Below are 24,597 nucleotides of genomic sequence, written 5' to 3'. Positions count from 1 at the left end.
TCGGTTACAGCCATTGCCACTTTTATCACAAGTTGTGTGTACTATTTTATTGTATTTTTTCTTTTTTAAAAAGCTCAACTACTGTAAATTTTTGGGATGAAAAAAGTATGCATAACTAGAAAACTAAAGGGTTTACAGAATTAAAATACAACTGCTTTCTTCCAGAATCATTGCCACTCCTGTCCAAGTGGAGTTGAGCTGCAATATCACACACAAGCAGCAAACAGGTGTGGCACTGTTCTTTGAAGAAAGTGGCCATGCTTTTCTAATTCTGTACAATCCCTTTAAATTCACAAATAAGCTTTAAAAAGCATTGCTCCATAAAAAATATATATAAAATATAAAGTCCTTGAGTCTTTTCCAAAAAATTGAATTCAGCAGCTTCTTGGTTATATCTACTACAATGTCTTTGCATAACTAGATTTGGAGGATACTATATCTTCCTACGGAGAGCGCCAAATCGGCATGAGGAATCTAATAGGCCAGACATGCCCTTCTGGGAAGAGGGTATGCAAATGAGCTCTTAGCAAGCTCTGCCTCCAATGCCACCTAATGTAAGGCAGCTATCCTGTAAGTCAGTGTTCAACCTTTTAAACAGGCCTTGAGACATGACTTGGATAATAACTAAGCCAGCATCTCATCATCAGACAGCTGTTTCGGGGTGATTGCCCCTCATCAGTGCAGAGCAGAGAGTACTTATACAGATTAGGTGCTCTACTTAAGGAGATATAATATCCCCCAAATCCTGATGTAGGACTCTCACCCAGTTAAGCCAGTACTCTCTGCTCTGCACTGATGAGGGGCAATCACCCTGAAACAGCTGTCTGCAGATGATATGCTGGCTTAATTATTATCCAATTCATGTTCAAGGCCTGTTTAAAAGGTCGAACATTAATTTATAGGATAGCTACCTTACATCTGGTGGCATTAGAGACAGAGCTTGTCAAGAACTCATTTGCATACCCTCTTCCATATAACTAGATAACACACTGTAGGGCAGGCATCTCAAACTCTGGCCCTCCAGCTGTTGCAAAACTAAAACTCCCAGCATGCCCGGACAGCCTACAGGTGTCAGCCTACAGCAGGGCATTGTGGGAGTTGTAGTTTTACAACAGCTGGAGGGCCGCAGTTTGAGATGCCTGCTCTAGGGAGTCTGGGTAACAACTCCTATGAGAGCTGTAATGGCGTCCATGTTGTTACTTGCCAAAAGCTCTTCAGCTTCAGTTATATAGACATAGAGAGGTGAGGGCTGTACTATATCTTTGCATAATACAACAGATTTTCTGTTCAAGGGAATATGGTTACTACCCCAGTAGAAGCAATAGTGGTGGACAAATTGGTTGTCACCCAGAAACGGATGAACAGAACTTTTACAAGAACCCATCTATAATGGTGATTTTCCATTGTAAGGAGATTTGGCCTTTATGGGAATTTTCCGACACAAAAATGATGTCCTGTCCATGTTATCATGAGATCACTTCACCCATGGATTCCGTCACTGCATGCACATACACAAGACTGCCGACCATGAGGAATGCGGTCGTGTAGTCATATATGGTGATCATGCCCATGGGTCACACAGGACTATGACATATGGGCATCTTATGGCTGTGAGCTTTGAACAGTGGGGGCTGGGGACAGAAGCCCTAAAGATGCTATTCTGAAGTCTTGAGTCTGAAGTGCCAGAAAAACCTTTTTAAGCCATACCACACCAGATACCTACCCTTGTAAGTACACAGTCTGTTAGTAAGAGGCATGAGCAATCCAATGTCTGCAAATAGATATATAAATAATGTAGGTAGGCTTTAATAATGTACATTGTATATTTGTCCACTGCTTGTAGCTCGCAACGCCTATATTCAGCAATGTTCACAACTGTAAATACATGTAAAACTGAACCATGTATAAAAAAGAAATGTTGAGTAATACTATTTATTAGAAGCCTGTTACTGTATGATAGATTCTTTTTTGGGGGCATGGGAGGTGACAACCAGATTCCCTTGTAAACCCAAAATTCACAATGGCAATGTAACACCAAAATGACTGTTTTGCGCTAAACATGACAATGAAAAGGATTTTCCTAATAAACTTGCTGGTACAAGACACAATGATGGACTCTATCTGTGACCGTTCTTTAGTCTAATCCAGGCCAATAGTCATTTGGGCAAGCAAAGGAAAAATCAAAGGATGAGCACAGAGTACGGGGTCTCTTGACAGGTCCGGTTTAGTAAATGCTTGCAGTCACATAACGATTCTGGAGCATCTTCACTGTGCTATTGCTCTGCTAAAAAAGCCATGCTGCGCCTCTCCCACTTCTATGCCGGAAAAAGTGGAACGGGCGCTTAATAAATATGGAACTCATTCAGAATTATTTTAAATCCTGTACATGACAGAACTGGCTGCCTGCAGCAACCACTAAGGACAGCTCAGGGCATAGGCATTTATATAGTTACCACTGAACTCAATGGAAGCTGTAAAAGCTCTTTGCACTGAGCCCCCCCTAGTGATGGCTAATCAGGGGAAGGAGTTCAGTTTGGGGTCTCCCTCACTCCATAGCAGTTGCGTGGTCTACCGCCATGGTAAGTATGTAGTTGGTCCTGGTCTCTTGAATATGCCCCATCAAGCCCTTTATTGAATATGAGTGAAATCTAGCTCTGTAACATATGGATTTTTTTATGAAAACATGGCGGTTACACTTTAAAATGTCGGTCTTAATAAATGACCCCCTAACTGTTTTTCATAGGAAAACCCCTGTAAATGTGATGAAACATGGGTACACATTTACAAATCCTCCTGACTATGAGAGAAGTTATATGATAATGGTATTAAGTGTCTCGTGGATAGCGTCTTTCTTGGTATTTAATTTTCTTTCAATGTTCTCCATTAAGACTGTGATGCTGTCTGACTGCTCATCCTGTGGAAGCTGTTCGGCCATCTGAAGCAGTTTATTTCCCCATTCACTGGCCTATAATAAAACAAAACCATACAGTACATTATTGTCCAACTTTGAGCCTCATATGTTTTAGGGTGTATTTCATATCATACTTATAGCATTTGTTCATATACCCATGCTAGCAGTCTCGTAGGGGGTTGTGGTTGTCATGGGCGCCATATTTCAAGTGTTGACAACGAGGCACATGAGCCAATAGTTCTCATCCCTGCTGTTCAGCCTCATAGTCAGAAGGCTACTATGAGGCAGTGGAACGGTGGAGGATGACGATGACAACATCATCACGTTGCCTGAGACCCGATGTAGGAGTATGCGCTGGGACGCAGGCAACCAAGGCTGCTGACTGGAAGAGGCCAATGGCCTGCATCACAGACTGCAGGAGTAAGGTTTTTTTTTTTGTTTGTTTGTGGTCACTACTAGACGGGCTTCATATGTGAAGAGGACACTACTGGAGGGGCATCATATGTGAAGAGGACACTACTGGAGGGGCATCATATGTGAAGAGGACACTACTGGAGGGGCATCATATGTGAAGAGGGCACTACTGGAGGGGCATTATATGTGAAGAGGACACCACTGGAGGGGCACTATATTTAAAGATGGTACTACTGGGGGCATCATATGTGAAGAGGACACTACTGGGGGCATCATATGTGAAGATGACACTACTGGGGGCATTATATGTGAAGAGGGCACTACTGGAGGGGCATTATATGTGAAGAGGGCACTACTGGGGGCATTAAATGTAAACAAGGGCTCATTATATGTGAAGAGGACACTACTGGGGGCATTATATGTGAAGAGGGCACTACTGGAGGGGCATTATATGTAAAGAGGGCACTACTGGAGGGGCACTATATGTAAAGAGGGCACTACTGGAGGGGAGCGGTGTGGATAGTATACTCCACACGGAACACAGGAGGGAAGGGAAAAGGTACTAGGCCTGGAAACTAGGGAAAGGTCACCACCTAGTGAACCCCCAGACCGAGCCCTGACTACTATCAGTATGAACAAACCTCGATGATAAGAATTTTCATACGCCAGAACCTAGAGCCCTATCTGACCCTAAAGGGGCCTGGAAATAGTGTCAGGACAAAAGATTACCTGTTTCTTCCCAGCTGAAGGAACAGGAGACTTCCTCAGGACTAATAGCAAAAGATAGGGGAATACAACAAACCAGAAAATAGGAAAAGACACTTAACTCCGAAGTATGCAGACGAGCAGGAACTCAGAGGAGAACCAAACAACAGCACTTCCATAACCAGAAAGGAGATTTCAACCGCATAGCATGATGGGTGAGACCAGACTAAATAGAGGAGCTGGAATGACCACTTAAGCTACACCTGAGACAAGAGGTGTGGTCATAACCAGCAACAACACAGAAACAAGTGAAACCAAAGAGGCTCTGAGATCACATCATGTACAGCCAGTCTCTTAGATCTTCTGACTACTGAGTGGGACAACGGCCTAAATGGGGATGAGTGGGGGCATAGAAGCACTTGTGGTCAGGAGATGTCATCATAGTGGGGCAGTGCAGGATTGAGAAAAAAAGAGGAAAGAGAACGACTCCAGTGAGAGGAGACATCACCTGTAAAGGCTCACTTAGATGAGTAGATAATCATTTAGGCGACTGATGACACGATTGACCGACCGACACAGTGCCAATGAAAACGACAAGCACTTACATGTAGGGGGTATCGTGTACAAATTAATTAATATTCACTCTTATACTCACTTAATCAATGATCATTGAAGGGCTACTCATCGTGCCTATCGGCGAAAGGTCACACGATGCACATTTACATGACCACAATTCATTTACGACAAATGATTAAAAAAAAAAGTATTGAACAAGCGTTTTAGTAAAATCGTTCAGTCGCTGCATACATTCACATTACATGATTATCGCCCACCATCAATCGCTAGCGTAACGATTATGTACTTGCGTAAATGAGCCTTAAGTCACTGATTGGGGACCTAAACAGGATTATTAATGACTGAGACCTACATGGGTATGGTTATGGTGGAGCAGCGTTACTATTGGTAATTTTGGACTTGATATACTGTGGGGCATGGTTCTATAAAAAGTGGCATATCCATTGGTTAGGGAGCACAATGCTTGGGAGCTGGCAACCCACGCTATGCCACTGCATGCTAGCACTGATAAGGATGGTGTGTGGACGCAAATTTATATACACATCAATGTCCACATCCTAACTTGAATATCAGCAACTAGGGTAAGAATTTTGATGAGAATGGCAAATTGGATCTGTTCAATGTGCCTTTGACACTGCACCACTGGGACAGAAGTGCCGTCATGGGGACACATGCAGAAAAGCTCTCTCACAAGCTGCCCATAGATATTAGGGGGTTCCTCTGAAACACTTACTTTATGAAAATCCCTGCTGAGAAAATACAGCATGGTCAGAGTATGCAGGACTTTTGCCACCTTAGTGGACTCCTTTAGAACCTGTTCTCTGATGTCATATATAGCGCTGAGTATCTGGAGGGCTTCAGCCTCTTGGTTTTCATCTATGGAAAGAAAAGAAATAATCACAAATAAAAAAATAAAATGAATCCGCCGGTACAGTGAATTTCACATTGGCTATCCACTTCACAGACTTAAATTAAACACCATCTAAACAGATTCAAAATTCGAGTTTTCTGAAACAAAGCTCCAGCATAGATATAAATAATAAAACATGGACTGCTTGCAGCCACCACTAGGGGGAGCTTAGGGGCTTACTGCATACAATACATACATTGAACTCTGTGGTGTCAAATGGTAAAACTGAGGGTTGCGGAAAAATATGTCACCTTTCTACACCAGAAGACTTTATGAAGACATACCTAAATATTCCTGATCAGCGTCATCAAACCACGCAGGGCCACTTCTGAGTGACGCTTGTATCTGAACCTCCACCAGTTTGCTGAGATGAGCGTGCCATATATCAGTGACCTGAGGAGCAAACAAGCCTGCACTTATTTCATTACTACACAAGACAGTGTGCTGCTGCCATACAATATTATGTTATATATCACATATACAGGTGAAACTCGAAAAATTTGAATATCGTGCAAAAGTTAATTTATTTCAGTAATGCAACTTAAAAGGAATTGCATTAATGCAGCTTAAAATTTGAATTATGTGAAAAGGTTCAATATTCTAGGCTCAAAGTGTCACACTCTAGTCAGCTAATTAATCCATAGCCCCTGAGCAAAGGGGACCTGAGACTGTGACTTTGTGGTATCATAAGCTGTAAGCCATAATCATCCAAATTATAACAAATAAACACTTGAAATATCTCGCTTTGCATGTAATGAGTCTCATATATTAGTTTCACATTTTAAGTTGCATTACTGAAATAAATGAACTTTGCACGATATTAAAATTTTTCGAGTTTTACCTGTATATATATATATATATATATCATCAAATCACAACTGGTAAACTGTGGTCTGGATTTGTCATGGCCAGGAGGGAAGAAGTGCCCTTTTCTAGATGTGCAGCTTCTAAACTCATCCCAATAACAGGTAATCATTCAAAGCAAACAGGCCTCATATACAATGTGTCAAGCTGGGTTATTCCACACAAGGCTCGATAAAAGGCTTAGGCTATTTTCACAATTGCGTTGATGTTTTCTGGTATTGAGATCCTGCAGAGGATCTCAAAACCGGATTTTTTTTTTTACCGTTTAGTCCTCATGCATTCTGAATGGATCCGTTCAGGATGCATCAGGATGTCTTCCGTTCCGGCAGCATTCAGTTTTGTGACTGGACACAAAATCGCTGCAAGCTGCGGTTTTGTGTCCGGTCATAAAAACTTAAAAAAAATGTATCTGGCACTGAAAACAAAAGGGAGTACACCCTTCACATTTTTGTAAATACTTTATTATTTTCATGAGACAACACTGAAGATATGACACTTTGATACAATGTAAAGTAGTCAGTGTACAGCTTGTATAACAGTGTAAATTGGGTGTGTCCTCAAAATAACTCAACACACAGCCATTAATGCCTAAACCTCTGGCAACAAAAGTGAGTATGCACCTAGGTGAAAATGGCCAAATTGTGCCCAAAGTGTCAATATTTTGTGTGGCCACCATTATTTCCAGCCTTAACTCTCTTAGGCATGGAGTTCACTAGAGCTTCACAAGTTGCCACTGGAATCCCCTTACAGTCCTCCATGATGACATCAAAGAGCTGGTGGATGTTAGAGACCTTGTGCTCCTCCACCTTCCGTTCGATGATGCCCCATAGATGCTCAATAGGGATTAGGTCTGGAGACATGCTTGGCCAGTCCAGCAACTTTGCCTTCAGTTTCTTTAGCAAGTCAGCGGTCATCTTGTAGGGTTGCTTGGGGTCGTTATCATGTTGGAATACTGCCCTGCGGCACAGTTTATGAAGGGAGGAGATCATGTTCTGCTTCAATATGTCACAGTAGATGTTGGGATTCATGGTTACCTCAATGAACGGTAGCTCCTCACAGCCGGCAGCACTCATGACACTCCCACCACCCTACTTGACTGTAAGCAAGACACACTTGTCTTTGTACTCCTCACCTGGTTGCCGCCACAAACACTTGACACCATCTAAACCAAAAAAGTTTATCTTGCTCTTATCAAACCACTGGACATGGTTCCAATAATCCATGTCCTTAGTCTGTTTGTCTTCAGCCAACTGTTTGTGGACTTTCTTGTGCATCATCTTTAGAAGAGGCTTTCTTCTGGGACGACAGCCATGCGGACCAATTTGAAGCAGTGTGCAGCGTATGGTCTGAGCACTGACAGGCTGACCCCCCACTCCTTTAACCTCTGCAGCAATGCTGGCAGCACTCATAAGTCTATTTTGAAAAGACAACCTCTGGATATGACGCTGAGCACGTGCACTCAACTTCCTTGGTTGTCCATGGCGAGGACTGTTCTGAGTGGAATCTGCCTTGTTAAACCGCTATATGGTCTTGGCCACCATGCTGCAGCTCAGTTTCAGGGTGTTGGCAATCTTCTTATAGCCTAGGCCAGGCATGCTCAACCTGCGGCCCTTTAGCTGTTGCAAAACTACAACTCCCAGCATGCCCGAACTGCCTACAGCTATCAGCCTACAGCAGGGCATTGTGGGAGTTGTAGTTTTACAACAGCTGGGGGCCGCAGGTTGAGCATCCCTGGTCTAGGCCATCTTTATGAAGAGCAACAATTCCTCTTTTAAGATTCTCAGAGAGTTCTTTGCCATGAGGTGCCATGTTGAACTTCCAGTGACCAGTATGAGAGAGTGTCTGAGCGATAACATCAAATTTAACACACCTGAGACCTTGTAACACTAATGAGTCACATGAAATCAGGGAGGGAAAATGGCTAATTGGGCACACCGTTCATTGAGGTAACCATGAATCCCAACATCTTCTGTGATATATTGAAGCAGAGCATGATCTCCTCCCTTCAGAAACTGGGCCGCAGGGCAGTATTCCAACATAATAACGACCCCAAACACACCTACAAGATGACCGCTGACTTGCTAAAGAAACTGAAGGCAAAGTTGCTGGACTGGCCAAGCATGTCTCCAGACCTAATCCCTATTGAGCATCTATGGGGCATCATCGAACGGAAGATGGAGGAGCACAAGGTCTCTAATATCCACCAGCTCCGTGATGTCATCATGGAGGAGTGTAAGAGGATTCCAGTGGCAACTTGTGAAGCTCTAGTGAGGCCGAATGCACACGGCCATGTTCCGCGGCCGTGAACGGTCCTTGGTATGTCGACCTGGATTCCTGCTGACAGCAGGAGCGCATGGCGTCATTGGTTGCTATCCAGGCCAGCATTCGGCCTGAACTCCATGCCGAAGAGAGTTAAGGCAGTGCTGGAAATAATGGTGGCCACACAAAATATTGACACGTTGGGCACAATTTGGCAATTTTCACTTAGGTGCATACTCACTTTTGTTGCCAGAGGTTTAGGCATTAATGGCTGTGTGTTGAGTTATTTTGAGGGCACACCAACTTTACACTGTTATAGAAGCTGTACTGTACACTGACTACTTTACATTGTATCAAAGTGTCATATCTTCAGTGTTGTCCCATGAAAAGATAAAATAAAATATTTACAAAAATATGAGGGGTGTTCTCACTTTTGTGAGTCAATGGTGACGGATCAGTCTTTTATGGAGCCGAAAAGACCGGATCCTTCACACATCAAATTTTCAACGTATTTAGTGACGGATCCGTTTTTTTATGTTTTGATTTCACACAACTGCATCCTAACAGAACAGATGCATGCTGATGTGCAAAATGTAAACGGATCCTTTTAATTCCGGTATTGAGATCCTTCGCTGGATCTCAAAACCGGAATTAACAACGCAAGTGTGAAAGACGCCTCAGACTGCAGCCAGAACATTGAATGGAATAAACCAGCTTGACACTATTCTCAAGTCTATGTGCTGTTGCCTTTGTATTGCATCTCCATGTACCAGAATGGAGAGATGCTGTGTATGAGTGGCGTTGCTATATTGGTTTCCCTCTAGCTTTACCAAAAACTGAATTAAAATGGTGTCACAAAGACTGAAGCTCCAGCATTTTGTTTATTTACCCAAAATAACCATGAAAATTATCATTATCAATCGTGAAAGCAACAGTAGAACATACCTCAGAATATAGAGAATCAGCAATATCCATTTTATTCTGCCGAAAAAATATATTGGCCATGTGGAAGAATCCTCCGGAAGTGGTGATATGACTTGGTCCTAAAACTGTACTTGCAAAGTAGACCTGGGAGAAGTAAAACAATCTGCAGTTACTTAGGCCAGGCATACACTTTAAGGGTGTATTAGACAGATTGTCGGGAGGGAAGCGTTCATTCCCAACAATCGCCTGCTCACTAGCAGAGGAGATCGCTGCATGTAATCTCCTCCTCAGTATAGGGAGTAGCGATTGTTATACCATCGCTCTTCCCTATACTGAATCGTTTGTCGGCAGCAGATCGTGATTAGACACCACGATCTGCAGCCTGCAAACGATCATTTTTTAACCTTTCAAAAGATATGGATTGCCCAATGAACGAACATTTGCTCGTTCATCGGGCAATTGGCGGCAGTATTAGACTGCCAGAAGATCACTATCGAGTGTTACTACAAACGCTTGTTAGCGATCATCTGCTGAAAAATTGGCAGATGATAGTTGTCAGCTGTCTAAAGCTGGCCACTTGAGATAACCATCGGCCAAACGCTTGTCTAGTTGATAGCTTTTTCTCCTGATCCACCTGTACACATGCATGGTCAGCTCGGCTATGCATATGAAGTGAGACCTACTGCCTTATCTTCCTGTGAAGAAAATAATCAGACAGTTGAAATCCAACATGCCCAATCATAATCTTCCCAGACATCAGCCATCAGTGAAGAGTCAGGATACCTCCATTTACATGAGATGGCTGGCCGAAACCACCAAGATCAGGAGGGTCAGTCAACATAGATGTAATGTGTTTGGCCAGCTTAAAGGGTTTCTACCACTTTGTTTTCACATAATTAGCTTACAGACACTAGCGATCCGCTAGTGTCTGCCAGCGCGTCCCTCCAGCCCGCCCATCTCCTCCGGAATGCGATCCTCCCTGTGACCGTATATATTCGGCGCATGCGCAGTGAATGTCTGACCGCTTCCCTGCTCAGACATCTCCACTGCGCCTGCACCGATGTCGTCATAGTGCTCCAAGGAACAGGCGCAGTGGAGATGTCTGTGCAGAAAGCGGTCAGACATTCACTGCGCATGCGCCGAGGAGGATCGCATTCCAGAGGAGATGGGCGGGCTGGAGGGACGCGCTGGGCGGCGGCATTTTGTGAAGGTAGACCGAGCCTCTAGGTGCTAATGATGCCCCCATAGCACCTAGAGGCTCATTAGCATATCAATATAAGTTCTTTTTTTTGCGAAACGGCTGCCCAAAAAGCTATTATATTAGGATGGTTCGGTAGAGCAGACACTAGCGGATCGCTAGTGTCTGAAAGCTAATTATGTGAAAACGAAGTGGTAGAAACCCTTTAAAGACTATCTCATTAGGCTTTCTTATTAGAAAGATGGGATTATCTCCCTGAGAACAAAAGTATTGTACAGCTAAAATCCAACATGTCTAATAGGTCTGCTGTTGGGGGAGAGTCGGTGTTACAGGCAGTGAGTGACCCACTGTGCCAACCAACCAGTTTGACTTTGGGCTACTCCTAAGGGCATTACCCCTGCTATTCACCCTTTAACCACCTCCGGACCGCTGTACGCAGATTCGCGTTCCGGAGGTGGCAGCGCTGCGCACAATCGCGCATATACGCTTCATCTCGCGAGACGCAAGATTTCGCTCAAAGCCGGCCCGCGCATGCGCATCGCGGGCCGGCAAAATTAAAAGAACAAGTTCGTCACCAGCCTGCCAGCAACGATCATTGGCTGGCAGGCTGGCGATTTTCAAAAAATCCAATCACAAGTCATATAACAGATCATATTAGTAAATATGATCTGTTATATGGCTTGTCTGCTCCTGTGCTGGTCCTTTTCGTCGGTTGGATCCAGCACAGGAGCAGACTGAACTGTGAGTACACCAAACACTACACCTTAGCCCCAGATCACCCCCCTGCACCCCAATTAACCCTTTGATCACCCCTTTGATCGCCCCTGTCAATCACTAGTGAAAGGAAAAAAAGTGATCAGTGTAAACTGTCACTTTTTTTTTTCACTGGTATTGACTGTTAGGTTTTAGGGATAGTTTAGGCCCCTTGGTTAGGTAGTTAGCGTCAGTTAGCGCCCACCCCACCGCACCGCAGTCACTTTTATTCGCTGAATAGCGTATCGCTAATCAGCATTTGTACTTTTATAGTATCTGTAAGTGATCAAAACTGATCACGGTCAGATCTATAATAGTATTAGTGTCACCTTAGCTCGCCCTCCACCCAAAACGCAGTGTTTGCCCGATCAGGCCTGATCGGTCGCCCACACGTGCGTTCACCCACGCCCGCCCCACCGCAGTGACAAAAAATATATTTTTTTTTGATCACTGCACATTTATTTTTTATTTTTTTAAATTATCTTTATTACTTGAGATATAAAAACAAATTACAGTACAAAAAAGAGTTGTTTTTTTTTCATTTTCCTTTCCCCTTATCCCCCCACCCCCCTCCCCATACCTGTGGTGCGTCAAAACAAAAAAGAGAGAAAAAATAAAAATAAAAAAAAGGAAACAATTATACAAACTGATCAAATCCTCCAACCGCCCCATATCTTAGTCCACTTCTCCTCAGCTTCCCTCTGTTTGTACATAATTTTCTCATAATTTTTTACCTTGTTAATTAGGTTTATCCATGTATTTATTTCTGGAATACATCGAGCAAACCAAGTCCGACTGACCAAAACTCTGGCCAACATCAGTATTCTACCTAGGAAAATCTTTTGATACTTATGGTTATTTATTTTGGAGAAATCATTAAGCACAAACACTTGTGGTTCGAGAGGAATTCGTATTTTTAATTTATAGCGGATAAAGTTGTTAATACTATTCCAGTATTTTATAAGTTCTGGGCAGGTCCAGATCATATGAAGATAATCCGCACCTGAAGTATCACATTTAGGGCAATTAGAGGTGTCTCTTAACCCACATTTATTCATCCATAAAGGGGTAACATATAATCTATGACAAATATTAAAATGTACTAGAACATGGTTAAAGTTCTGGGATAGTGACCCTAAATTCCCAAAAATATTCTCCCACCCTTCTACTTGTATATTCGGACAATCCATCTCCCACGCTCTTTGTCCTGGTGATTGTGTATCACTAAATCGTGCCTTAAGTAATAACTTATATATATTTGAAATCTTCAATCTAGGCAGTGTCCCCCCTACCCAATCGTTCAAAAAAGATGAACTATCTATATCCAACACCGATTTATCGTCCAAACTGGATAATGCTGAACGCAGTTGAAAATATCTAAACCATGAAACATTTTCTATATTATGTGATATCTCTATAAATGACTTAATCTCTCTATCCTTTACTACCTGTGAAATATACAAGATTTTATTTTTTTGCCAGAATGTGTCAGCTGCAATATCATCTAACCTTTGTAAGTGCAGATTATGCCAAAGAGGCGTGAATGTAAGTGAGCCCTTTACCTTCAACCATGTCCTAGTAGTAGCCCACACTTTCAGGAGTAATTTTATAGTCTCTCTATAGCCTTGCTCATAGCTCCTCAATAGCCCAGATTCCAGAAGAGTGAATATATTACTATGAGCGTGGCTACCCACTATTTTCCCTAGAAGTGCACTATTTTCTGATTCATAGCACATCAATAACTGAGTAGCAATAAAATAACCTTTGAAGTAAGGGAGATTTAAACCCCCGCACTCCAGTGATTTATACAAATGTTCTAACTTTATTTGCACTCGTTTTCTTCCCCATATTAAATCATTGATTATTCTTTCCATAAGTTTAAAATATTTGTCTTGTATCCAAATAGGTGTATTCCTAAGCACATAAAGAAGTTGTGGTAGAATCACCATTTTGACCAATGAAACTCGGTCAGCTCTAGACAGGGGAAGTCTCAACCAGATCCCTATTTTGGCTCTAATCCTTGTCACCATGGGGATCAGATTAAGTTGTAAAAAATTTTGAACCCTGGGTGAAATAATCAAACCCAAATACTGAAAAGAATCAACGATATCCAACTGCGTCACAAGAACCTCTTTCTGTGGCAGGGGGTCTATTGGCATCAAACTGGCCTTAGACCAGTTTATAAGAAAACCGGACACCTCACCAAATGACTTAACCATTTGAATAATTCTGGGGAGAGTTGTTTCCGTATGGTCTATAAAAAAAAGAACATCATCCGCGTATAAGGAAATACGGTCCTGCACCCCTAGCGTACCAAATCCCTTAACTTGATCATCCTGCCTAATGGCCAGCGCAAGGGGTTCAATATAAATGTCAAATAACAATGGGGATAATGGGCAGCCCTGACGGGTCCCTCTATTTAAATCAAAGCTAGTTGTCAGGATCCCATTGAGACTCAATTTTGCCTTGGGGAATCTGTACAGTAACTTAAGAATGCCTATGAATCTTTCCCCAAAGCCCATCCTTGTCAGAACCTTCCAGAGGAAGGACCACTCCACCCTGTCAAAGGCCTTAGAGGCATCTAGTGACAGGATGGAGCGAGCGGTCCCCCCAGGGGCCTGAATATTAGCAAAGAGCCGATGAAGATTGTGGTGTGTGCCCTTGTTTTGAATAAAGCCATTCTGATCCGGATGGACAATGGCAGAGATAACCCCAGAAAGCCTTGTGGCAAAAATCCTCGCAAAGAGCTTTACATCTGCATTGAGCAGTGAGATTGGTCTATATGATTCTAGATCTACGGGATCTTTGCCTTTTTTTGGAATTAATGTTATTACGGCTTCCAACATTGAATCTGGTAACTTCCCGTCCTCCACTGATTCAGAAAGGACCTCCAGCAGTCTGGGGAAAATAAAGTCCCCATATTTACTGTAGAATTCATATGGGAGTCCATCTGAGCCAGGGGTGGAATTGGCCGAACATAATTTAATCGCTCCCTCAAGTTCCTGTATTGAGACATCCAATTCCAGTGCTTTCTTTTGCGCCTCAGTAATAGTTGGAAAAGAAATGTCATCGAGATAAGCATCCATCTTATCATCTGTGATCTTCAAATCAGCTTTATACAAATCCAAAAAATAGTCCACAAAGGCCTTCTCTACAGGACCCTGCCCACTAACCATCTTACCATTAATCAGTCTAACATTATCTATATATTTTTTGGATTGTTGACTTGAGATTACTCTGGCCAAAAGTTTACCAGGTCGCCCTGACTCCGTAAAATATTTTTGCCCTTTGAAGAAGAGGCCCTGTTGGGCCTTATCCAATAAAAAGTTAGAGTATACTTGTGTGGCCATTTGCATACTTTCTCTATTCTCCTCTGTCTTATTCATATAAAAGGATTGTGTCGCCATTGATGCAAGTTCTTCCAGATTTTTCTGTTTTTTCCCGTACTCCTTTCTAAGGTTCGCAATATTACTGACCAACATTCCCCTCATATATGCCTTAAAGGTATCCCATACCACTTGGATTTTTGCTGAGCCATAGTTGTTATCCCAAAATCGACCAATTTCATTCTGAATTGTTTCATGTGTCTTTATTACTGTTAACCAGTAAGGGTTTAATCTAAAAGGGGGTTTTTGTATGTGTCTTTCCTGGCTTAAACAGAGTTCGAGGACTAACGGTGAATGGTCCGAAATTGACCTTGTTTCATATTTCATTCGTTTTACGAGTTTCACGTATTTACTACTAATCAATGCAAGATCTATTCTAGACATAGATTTACCTGCTTTACTAAAGCATGAAAAGGCCCTTTTCCCCTGTCCTAGATGTCCCCACACATCTTCAAAACCCGCCTCAGAACAAAACCGTGCCAGGGGAGACCCCTGAATCGGGCTATCTCTCCTGACACTCGTAGAGACCCTATCACGCAGAGGATCAATGACGCAATTGAAATCGCCAATAATCATTGTTGGACACTCTGGCCATTTATCCATAAATAATAACAAAGAATTTAGAACCAAAAAGGAAAATGGCGGTGGAATATAGACAAAAGCCAAAATACATGTCTTCCCCCTTAATCTACAATATAAAAAAATAAATCTCCCCTGTTGGTCGACAGAGAATGCCTCACAGACGAAGTCAATCTGTCTATGTATCAGGACAGTAACACCTCTAGAGTGGCTGGAAAAGGTAGAGTGATACGTGTGCGCGGCCCATCCCCTGCCGACCACCCTAGAGGTCTCTTCAGTAAGATGAGTTTCTAACAAACATATTATTGCTGGTAGGTGGACCTGTGTCAAATCAAAGATTGCTTGTCTTTTTCCTCTATCCCCCAATCCGCGTATATTCCAGGCAAGGATTCTAGTCGTCATTATCAAAAGCGGTTAGATAGGGAAAAAAAAAAAAAAAAAAAAAAAAAAATAATAATAATTTTTGACGCACCACAGCCCATCTCCCACCCCAGCCCCACCCCCACCCCCCCGTATAGGTAATCCACCACGTATTGTAGTAGATTTCTCTCCTGTGACCATCCCTCCGACACTCCCCACACTCAGCCCTCCCTATTAAGAAACAGAAAAAGAGAAAAAGGGACAATTGGGGATATAGACCCCCCATAACAGTTATTGTTCCCACCAAATCCTGAAACTATTAAGTCACAGATCATTTCGTTCGAGCCAGTCCGCGGCTTTATCTGGAGTATCAAAAAATAGGATTTTATCTTTAAAAATAATCCGCAATTTTGCTGGGAACATGAGAGAATATTTAATGTCCCTTTCTCTTAGCTTCTTTTTTAGCGTCATAAATGTGCGTCTCCTTTCTTGTATGACTTTTGAAAAATCCGGAAAAAAAGCCAGTCTATTGTCATTATATATAACCGGTGAGCATTCCCTCGCCCTTCTCAATAGCATATCTTTATCCCCTGTAGCCAATAACTTAACAAGAAATGTCCGAGGTTGTCTCCCTGGGATCGGTTTACCCCCTGGGACCCGATGGGCTCTTTCTATCATAAACAGTGGGGAGAAGGAGTCTTTTCCGAAATTCTCAAAAATTAACTTCTGTATAAATTGAGTAGGATTCTTCTCTTCAGCACCCTCTGGGATCCCTATTATTCTCACGTTATATCTTCGCGACCTATCCTCAAGGTCCGCCACCTTTTTCTTGAGAAGATTACACTCTAGTTTCAATGTGGAGACTTCAGAGTTTGTTTTTTGGGATTCATTCTGTATCAAGGCCGTAGAGCTCTCAAGATTATTAACTCTGTCTCGGATTTTCGACAAATCATCTCTTATCAGACCCACATCAACCTGGATAAATCCAAGTTGGGTTGTAACAGCCTGTATTAAGTCCCCGTTTTGTTTAACTGCTAGGAGTATTTCTTGTAGCGGGGAGGAATTGTCATTGGGCATAACTTCTCCCATTATACCCTCTTCTTCTTCAGGTTGTCTAGAGGCTTTTTGTAATTCTATCTCGGTCGCCTCCGGGTCACCATTTTTTCTAGAGGCAAGGTCCTTTTGTCCGCCCCTCGTGTTAACCCTTGGAGACCTCAGGAACTGATCTATTTTTGTTGTTTCAAAGGTTTTGGTGCCCTGTTTCTGACTAGAGAGGTCGACCGAGCGCCTATTGGCTTTTGGAGCCATGCCTCCTGTTTTATTTTATTTTTTTTTTTATTTTTTTTTTCTTCTTTATCTTTTCTCCTTTCCCCCTTTTTTTTTTTTTTTCCTTTCTTTTTCTTTTTTTTTTTTTTCCCCTTCTTCTTTCCTTCTTTTTTTTTTTCTTTTTCTCTCTTTTTTTTTTTCTCTTTTCTTTTTCCCCTCTCCCCCCCTTTTTTTTTTTCCTTCTCTTTTTTTTTTTTTCTCTCTCCCCCTTCTTTTCTTTTCTTTTTTTTCTTTTTTTTTTTTTTTCTCCCCTCACTTTATATTCACTTTATATTCCTCCCTCTCTTTCCTTTCTTCCTTTCTTCCCCCTCCCTCACTGCACATTCATTTTACACGCACTGCGGCGATAAAAAAATCAGTTTTGATATTTTTTATCAACCGCAGCGGCCTCCGGTACTTCGCTAGCCTCCCCTTTGTAAGACAGGTTTGCTTTTTTTCTTGGGTAGTCTCAGGGAATACCCCTAAATTTAGTAGTCCAAAATGTCAAACAGGGGGTATTCTTCTGAAGAGGCCTACAGGATTCTGACCCAGTCGGATGAGGAGTGGGAACCCTCATCTGACGAATTTAGCGGGTCAGAATATGAACCTGTGGAAAGCAGTGGCTCTCTGACCCAAAGTTCGGACGAGGAGGTTGAGGTCCCTGGCAGCACCAGGCGTACCCGGCCCCGTGTCGCTAGACCACAGGTTACGCAGGATCCGCTTCAAGAGCAGCAGAGTGGGGCTGTCGCTGCCGGATCACGTGGTGAGGCATACACCAGCAGCGCAGCCCTCCCTGGACCTAGTACCAGCACTGCCGTACAACATGGTGACGTGGCGAGCACCAGAAGGGCAGTTGAAGCTGGTACGGTGGCACGTGCAGTAGTTACCCCGTCGCAGCCACCGCACAGACAGGCCCGTAGAGCCCCTAGAATCCCTGAGGTGCTGGCAAACCCTGATTGGCAGTCACCAACTTCAGCCGCACCTGTAGTTCCCCCTTTCACCGCCCAGTCTGGAGTTCGGGTTGAGACGGCTCAAATCGGTTCGGCCCTGGGATTTTTTGAGCTGTTCTTGACTGCGGAGCTCTTGGACTTAGTCGTGGCAGAGACAAACCGGTATGCCACACAATGTATATCCGCCAACCCGGGAAGCCTTTCCGGTGGAAACCAGTCCAAGTTTCCGAACTTAACATTTTTTTGGGCCTTCTCCTCAACATGGGTCTAACTAAAAAGCATGAATTGCGGTCATATTGGTCCACGCACCCGATTCATCACATGCCCATGTTCTCTGCTGCTATGTCCAGGGCACGATTTGAGGCCATCCTCCATTTCCTGCATTTTAGCGACAACACCACCTCCCGTCCCAGAGGCCACCCAGCTTTTGACCGGCTCCACAAAATTCGGCCCCTCATAGACCATTTCAACCAGAAATTTGCAGATTTGTATACCCCCGAGCAAAACATCTGCGTAGACGAGTCCCTAATACATTTTACCGGGCGCCTTGGCTTCAAACAATACATCCCAAGCAAGCGTGCCCGGTATGGGGTCAAATTGTATAAGCTCTGTGAAAGGGCCACAGGCTATACCCACAAATTTCGGATCTATGAGGGAAAAGATCAGACCCTGGAGCTGGTCGGTTGCCCTGACTACCTGGGGAGCAGTGGGAAGACAGTCTGGGACTTGGTGTCACCCTTATTCGGCAAGGGGTACCATCTTTATGTGGACAATTTTTACACAAGTGTGGCCCTCTTTAGGCATTTGTTTCTAGAACGGATTTGCGCCTGTGGCACCGCGCGAACTAGTCGCGTGGGCTTCCCCCAACGGCTTGTAACCACCCGTCTTGCAAGGGGGGAGAGGGCTGCCTTGTGTAACGAAGAACTGCTCGCGGTGAAATGGAGAGACAAGCGTGACGTTTACATGCTCTCCTCCATTCACGCAGACACGACAATCCAAATTGAGCGAACAACCCGTGTCATTGAAAAGCCCCTCTGTGTCCACGACTATAATGCGCTCATGGGAGGGGTGGACTTCAATGACCAGATGTTGTCTCCGTATTTAGTTTCCCTGCAGAACCAGACGCTGGTATAAGAAGGTGTCTGTATATTTAATTCAATTGGCGCTGTACAATAGTTTTGTTCTCTACAGTAAGGCTGGGAGAACACGATCCTTCCTCAAATTCCAGGAAGAGATCATCGAGAACCTCCTTTACCCAGGAGGTTCCGTGGCCCCATCCACCAGTGTAGTTAGCCGTCTACACGAGCGACATTTCCCCAGTGTCGTTCCTGGTACCTCAACCCAACCGTCACCCCGAAAAAGATGTCGTGTCTGTAGCAGGAGTGGAATAAGGCGTGACACCCGCTATTTCTGTCCTGACTGTCCTGACCACCCTGCCCTATGCTTTGGTGAGTGTTTCCGGAAGTACCACACACAGGTACACCTAGCATAGGGATTGCATCTCACAGGACAGGCACACAGGGCTATTAGGGCCCTTTTACTCACAGCTGCTGCAAACCTCTCCTTTCACCTGGGATAAAGTGCATAACGTACTTTGCCACATCTTTGGGCGATTTGCGCTTTGCACATTGTCCCATGGGGAAGGAGAGGTTTGTTCTATAAAGGTAAAAAAACTAAACAAAAAAAAAATTACCGGTAAGTAAAAAAGTTTAAAAAAAGTTAATATGTTCTGTTCTAAAGTTAATAAAGTTATTGCGTTGCGGCCTGGTTTTTTCTTTTTTTTTTTTTTTTTTTTACCTTTCAGGTGGACCAACCGATCGACTAGCTGCAGCACTGATGTGCATTCGGACAGAAGCATTGCGCTGCTGTCAGATTACACGCAAGTCGGTGTATGCGGCGCTGCAAGACGAGATTTCTCCTCTGCAGTAAAAGATACGTTTGCCGAGGCATATGAGCTGAGGAGGTGGCGGTGTTCATATACTTTGGCAAACACTTTGTATATATTAAAAAAAAAATCCCGGCAATGATTTATTCATCCACATCGATTGATGTGAATGGAGAAATCGGGTTTGCCAGGGCATACGAGCTAAGTGGGTATGGATGTTGGGCGGAGCTCCTAGGTCCTGGCAGACGCCTTTCCCCTCCTTTTTCTTTTTTTGGCAGAGATTTTTTCGTCCACATTGATCGATGCGAATGAAGAAATCTGTGCCGTTCATTTTTTTCTTTCAGCCCAGAGGCTGAACGGAAAAAAAAAATCTCATTACCTGTATGCTCAATATAAGGAGAATAGCAGAAACTCCTAATGCTGGGCATACATGTAATGATTGCGGAGACCCTCAAATGCCAGGGCAGTACAAACACCCCACAAATAACACCATTTTGGAAAGAAGACACCCCAAGGTATTCGCTGAGGGGCATATTGAGTCCATGAAAGATTGAAATTTTTGTCCCAAGTTAGCGGAAAGGGAGACTTTGTGAGAACAAAATCAAAAAAAATCAATTTCCGCTAACTTGTGCCAAAATTTTTTTTTTTCTATGAACTCGCCATGCCCCTCATTGAATACCTTGGGGTGTCTTCTTTCCAAAATGGGGTCACATGTGGGGTATTTATACTGCCCTGGCATTTTAGGGGCCCCAAAGCGTGAGAAGAAGTCTGGTATCCAAATGTCTAAAAATGCCCTCCTAAAAGGAATTTGGGCACCTTTGCCCACCTAGGCTGCAAAAAAGTGTCACACATGTGGTATCTCCGTATTCAGGAGAAGTTGGGGAATATGTTTTGGGGTGTCATTTTACATATACCCATGCTGGGTGAGATAAATATCTTGGTCAAATGCCAACTTTGTATAAAAAAATGGGAAAAGTTGTCTTTTGCCAAGATATTTCTCTCACCCAGCATGGGTATATGTAAAATGACACCACAAAACACATTCCCCAACTTCTCCTGAATACGGCGATACCACATGTGTGACACTTTTTTGCAGCCTAGGTGGGCAAAGGGGCCCACATTCCAAAGAGCACCTTTCGGATTTCACAGGTCATTTACCTACTTACCACACATTAGGGCCCCTGAAAAATGCCAGGGCAGTATAACTACCCCACAAGTGACCCCATTTTGGAAAGAAGACACCCCAAGGTATTCCGTGAGGGGCATGGCGAGTTCCTAGAATTTTTTATTTTTTGTCACAAGTTAGTGGAAAATGATGATTTTTTTTTTTTTTTTTTTTCATACAAAGTCTCATATTCCACTAACTTGTGACAAAAAATAAAAACTTCCATGAACTCACTATGCCCATCAGCGAATACCTTGGGGTCTCTTCTTTCCAAAATGGGGTCACTTGTGGGGTAGTTATACTGCCCTGGCATTCTAGGGGCCCAAATGTGTGGTAAGGAATTTGAAATCAAATTCTGTAAAAACTGACCTGTGAAATCCGAAAGGTGCTCTTTGTAATATGGGCCCCTTTGCCCACCTAGGCTGCAAAAAAGTGTCACACATCTGGTATCTCCGTACTCAGGAGAAGTTGGGGAATGTGTTTTGGGGTGTCATTTTACATATACCCATGCTGGGTGAGAGAAATATCTTGGCAAAAGACAACTTTTCCCATTTTTTTATACAAAGTTGGCATTTGACCAAGATATTTATCTCACCCAGCATGGGTATATGTAAAAAGACACCCCAAAACACATTCCCCAACTTCTCCTGAATACGGATATACCACATGTGTGACACTTTTTTGCAGCCTAGGTGGGCAAAGGGGCCCATATTCCAAAGAGCACCTTTCGGATTTCACTGGTCAGTTTTTACAGAATTTGATTTCAAACTCCTTACCACACATTTGGGCCCCTAGAATGCCAGGGCAGTATAACTACCCCACAAGTGACCCCATTTTGGAAAGAAGAGACCCCAAGGTATTCGCTGATGTGCATAGTGAGTTCATGGAAGTTTTTATTTTTTGTCACAAGTTAGTGGAATATGAGACTTTGTATGAAAAAAAAAAATCATCATTTTCCACTAACTTGTGACAAAAAATAAAAAATTCTAGGAACTCGCCATGCCCCTCACGGAATACCTTGGGGTGTCTTCTTTCCAAAATGGGGTCACTTGTGGGGTAGTTATACTGCCCTGGCATTCTTTTTATTTTTTGTCACAAGTTAGTGGAATATGAGACTTTGTAAGAAAAATAAAAAAATAAAAAAATAAAAAATCATCATTTTCCGCTAACTTGTGACAAAAAATAAAAAGTTCTATGAACTCACTATGCCCATCAGCGAATACCTTAGGGTGTCTACTTTCCGAAATGGGGTCATTTGTGGGGTGTTTGTACTGTCTGGGCATTGTTAGAACCTCAGGAAACATGACAGGTGCTCAGAAAGTCAGAGCTGCTGCAAAAAGCGGAAATTCACATTTTTGTACCATAGTTTGTAAACGCTATAACTTTTACCCAAACCATTTTTTTTTTTACCCAAACATTTTTTTTGTTATCAAAGACATGTTGAACAATAAATTTAGAGCAAAATTTATATATGGATCTTGTTTTTTTTTGCAAAATTTTACAACTGAAAGTGAAAAATGTCATTTTTTTGCAAAAAAATCGTTAAATTTCGATTAATAACAAAAAAAGTAAAAATGTCAGCAGCAATGAAATACCACCAAATGAAAGCTCTATTAGTGAGAAGAAAAGGAGGTAAAATTCATTTGGGTGGTAAGTTGCATGACCGAGCAATAAACGGTGAAAGTAGTGTAGGTCAGAAGTGTAAAAAGTGGCCTGGTCTTTCAGGGTGTTTAAGCACTGGGGGCTGAGGTGGTTAAACTGATTACAGGAATCAGGCCTTTTCAGCAGGGGGGCCACCATGCCAATACCTCTCGGAATAGTCCTGGAAGGTCAGGGCAGGCGGCACAGGATCAGTACAGTGAACAGGCACAGGTCAGGGACACAGGCAGACAAACGAATTATGGCTCTTTTACAGACTCTCGCAAGCTAGAGACCTGGCAGATCTATTGAGACCTAATTGATCAGGCAAAGGGTGAAACAAACAGCAGGCTAATTTATGACGATGCGCGAGTCTCATCATAAATAATGTGAATCGACAGCAGTCCATGCACCTGGAGTATAAACTACTCCACCCCCTGCCTGGCTGGTGTAGTTTTTCGTTAACATTTACAGCTGTTTCCAGGCATAAATTTTAGTAATTTTGCTGGTGCCAGTGTCCCTCCCCGACATGCCCCTGTCCTGCCCAACTGCTGAATACGACATAAAGCCAGCTGTGCAGCTAAATACTGTCGCTTGGCTGGTCAAAAAAGGGACTTGCGACTATTTTTACAACTAAAATAGTTGCAAGTCCCTTAATAAATGACCCCCTTTGTGTTACAATTTGAAACCATTTTTCAGATATTAATTTGCTGTCAGTGAATGGGAATGGTACACAGCTAGTTCTGCTCTCCACTGAGAAGGGGGATATAACTGTATCTAGTTTAGGAGATGCTCTGTAGCAGCTGCACGATCTCTCTGCTGGTTTTCTACAACCTATCAATCTGAAGTCCAGGCTCTTTTTCTCACATAGCATTAAATCTTACTTATATGGTGATTTTAGCGTTATTTATATAAAACTGGAAAACCCCCTTTAAATGACCACCTGCATACTACAGTTTTATCCATGAGCAGATCGGAATTTCATTCAATCAATGGATTTGGCTTTCTTGACCCAGTTAAACACGGCAATTACAATAATCAGACATTTCACGTGTCACAACACTCAGCATTACATCTCAACAGCAGCTATGTGAGTAGTTCTGCGCTCAGTTTCTGAATGAAGCAGTGCTATCTGATTCTCTCACAGCGGTAAGTCCCAGCACAAGTTAAAGCACCAGTTGGCGGATGAATTTTAACAAGCCAGTGAACTGTATGTAGTTAAAAAAAGAAAAAGCACAGGGCACCAATGTCGAATCTGCCAATCTTGGTGTTCTCTGGCAATAGCCAATTGCTATAAGCCCAACAGCGATGGACGTCGGGTCCTCATACCACCCTCATGGAGTCCGTTTCTGACAGTTTGAGCAGACACATGGATATTAGTGGCCTGCTGGAGGTCATTTTGCAGGGATCTGGCACTGCTCCAGTTGTTGCCCTCCTACGGCCTCCTCCACGTCTCCTGGTATCTGCTCCATGCTCTGGGCACTATGCTGACAGACACCGCTAACCTACTTGCCACAGCTCGCATTGATGTGCCATCCTAGATGACCTGCACTACTTGAGCAACTTCTGTGGGTTGCAGACACCGCCTCATGCTACCTCTAGGGGTGAGAGCAATGACAAAATGCAAACGGGACCAAAATAACAGCCAAAAAGGATGAGAACAGAGAAAAGGTCTGGGGTCCCCACCTGCAGAACCAGTCCTTTATAGGGGTTGTCTTGCTAATTTCCTATAATTTCTACCTGTTGTTGTCTGTTCGATTTCCACAACAGCAGGAGAAATTGATTCACAACCAGTGTTGCTTCATAACTGGACAG

The 24,597-nt window shown here is 43.1% G+C and overlaps 1 protein-coding gene across 1 annotated transcript in view; it reads right to left on the bottom strand.

Annotated features, from left to right (window-relative positions):
- Positions 1-900: 900 nt before the first annotated feature.
- Positions 901-24,597, bottom strand: part of ZMYND12 (zinc finger MYND-type containing 12) — a 59,609-nt gene continuing 35,912 nt past the window's right edge. The window contains exons 6-9 of the mRNA XM_040428743.1: positions 9,585-9,707; positions 5,801-5,909; positions 5,340-5,482; positions 901-2,965 (exon numbers count right to left, since the gene is read on the bottom strand). Coding sequence (XP_040284677.1) covers positions 2,810-2,965; positions 5,340-5,482; positions 5,801-5,909; positions 9,585-9,707 — 531 coding nt within the window. The 3' untranslated portion in view covers positions 901-2,809. The remainder of the gene's footprint in view (positions 2,966-5,339; positions 5,483-5,800; positions 5,910-9,584; positions 9,708-24,597) is intronic.

This window comes from Bufo bufo, chromosome 1 (assembly GCF_905171765.1).
Source record: "Bufo bufo chromosome 1, aBufBuf1.1, whole genome shotgun sequence".
In the NCBI taxonomy this organism is placed as follows: domain Eukaryota; kingdom Metazoa; phylum Chordata; class Amphibia; order Anura; family Bufonidae; genus Bufo; species Bufo bufo.
This window is presented reverse-complemented; position numbering and strand designations above follow the sequence as displayed.